Source organism: Pundamilia nyererei, unplaced genomic scaffold (assembly GCF_000239375.1).
Source record: "Pundamilia nyererei isolate P.nyererei 1_Seehausen unplaced genomic scaffold, PunNye1.0 scaffold00397, whole genome shotgun sequence".
NCBI lineage: Eukaryota > Metazoa > Chordata > Actinopteri > Cichliformes > Cichlidae > Pundamilia > Pundamilia nyererei.
In genome coordinates, this window is record NW_005187798.1 from 237240 (window position 1) to 239464 (window position 2225).

The window sequence follows — 2225 nt, forward strand, 5'->3', positions numbered from 1 at the left end:
ACAGTGTTACCGTATAATGAACAGATATTCCATAAATACATTGGTTGTTCATTTAAACTAATGTGAGCACCAAACAATACAAAACTAAATAAACACATTTTGTAGTTCCAGCATGATCTTGGTGTGATTCCACCCTGTGCTGTAATTTGTTGCTACGATGTGAATATGTTCGTATCCTGTGCTGTAATTTGTTGGGATGTTTCTCTGACCTGTTGTTTTCTCGGTGTTTCAGTGCTGGTCAAAGGTCAGGTCACTACAAAGTACTACCGTTTCTTGGCCAAGCATGGCGGCTGGGTCTGGGTTCAGAGTTATGCAACCATTGTCCACAACAGCCGCTCATCCAGACCTCACTGCATTGTCAGCGTCAACTATGTTCTCACGTGAGTCTCTGTTGCAGCTCCTACACACTCAGTTTCCTCTGTGAGACACGGGTCAAAGGTCAGACTGACACTCAGAAGATTTGTTGGAGACAAACGAGATTTAAGGCTATATCTGATGTTGCCATTCACTTCCCAAAGATCACATGAAATATCACTCAGTATCATCCGGTGATGAAGCTGGCATGCAGCATGAGGAATAGATCTAAGGGAAAGCTCTTTGTCTGATACAGATGGCAGGATGTTTATCGCTCAGCTGGTTACAGTCTGCATTTTGATCTATGCAGAAGATAAAAAGCTAACGGGGTTAGCAGCACGTATTTAATGACTATGATGCTCATGAATTAGTAGAAGAAGAAGAATCACTTTCGTGGTCGTAAGACTGACAGCAAGAACACAGTGTTACACCGTCAGTCAGGCGGGAGGACTGCAGCGTCACGCAGATGAACGCACATTTGTTCTGTCAGAATCAAAGGCACTCATCTACACCGATGCAGACAAATAAAAACGGTCAGATGAGACTTAAACGGACTGATGTACGAGGACATTTATACTGTTTTTTTTCAAGTCTACTGACCACTCAGTCGCATCGCTGTGATTGGTTGGGGTGAGAGAAGGAAGACAGGATAAAGACTTGCTGTGGAAGAGACACAGAGATTAATAACAGGTATGATTGAGCAGAGGTCTGTGAACACAGTGAGTGAAGAAGAAACAGCAGTTTTCCTTCAGTGTCGCTGCTCTGACCGCTGGAAGACAATTGACTAATATATGATTATGTTAATAATAATAATGATATATGTATGTATACATATAATGACTATAAAGTGACTGAGTGAGAACAGTCACAGGTGTCGCAGCAGGTGTAACGTGTGTCCGTGGAGACGCTGACATGTTGACATGCAGAGTCTTAAATTGCTGCAATATCTGAATTGACTTTTAAAACATTCGGAGGAATTTTGATGCTGAAACTAATGAAAGTGACAGTGCACGTTAACTGCACGTTAACTGCACGTTAACTGCACGTTAACTGCACGGTAGCCCCATGAACAGATGCACTACATGGTTACAGTGCACAGTTTAGGAGGCTCCATGAACCCACTGTGAAATCTTAGTGCCTGAGAGAAGGACAGAGAACAGCTGATGTTCCTCTCATTCACCTCTTTACTTGTTTAGCTGCTAACAGCACTCAGCACACATCAGGAAACACAAAGCAGATGAGCTGAGTATGTGTGAGCTCTCCTGCTCAGTCTCTGCTAAGGACGTCTGTGCTGGTGGCTCTCCTGAGAAACCAGTATAAACCTCTGTAATTCCACCCAGTCTGCTCTCACCAGTGTTGGGCTTCTTACTCAAAGAATATTACTCATTATTTTGAAGTAATCCATTACATTACTTAATTACTCCCTGTAAAAGGTCATTTGTTACACTAACATAGACTTAAATGTGATGATGTTTGACAGCTGCCAGTTAACAGCCTCAGGTTACACACTGATGAACACACATACATCTTTATTCAGCACCAACTCAAAGCAACGCTGATAAAGACACAGTGAAGGCTGCTGAACTTCTAATGTAGAAACCAAGAACTGGAGGTTGCAGCGCTGCAGGTGCTCATGTCTCTGCTCTTTGCCTGTAAAGGACACAAGGCTACAGCACGTCTGCCTACGACCAGTCCTACCAGTCATATTTTGAACAGGACGGGGTTGATTTGGACACGTCTGGTGATTCTGTATATTGTGAAGAAGAATAATCTCAGAGCCCATCTGAGCCACAGCGCTGCGATCAAGCCCAGGTCCAATCAGTGCTGTGTATGAATTACTGAGGCTGAAGTGCAGAACACATCAGTGTTTC

General features: G+C 43.3%; 1 protein-coding gene across 1 annotated transcript in view; it reads left to right on the forward strand.

The window, feature by feature from the left end:
• LOC102194905 (single-minded homolog 1-like) overlaps window positions 1-2225 on the forward strand; it is a 12750-nt gene that overhangs the window by 7449 nt on the left and 3076 nt on the right. Inside the window, exon 8 of the mRNA XM_013915922.1 lies at window positions 233-380. Coding sequence (XP_013771376.1) covers window positions 233-380 — 148 coding nt within the window. The remainder of the gene's footprint in view (window positions 1-232; window positions 381-2225) is intronic.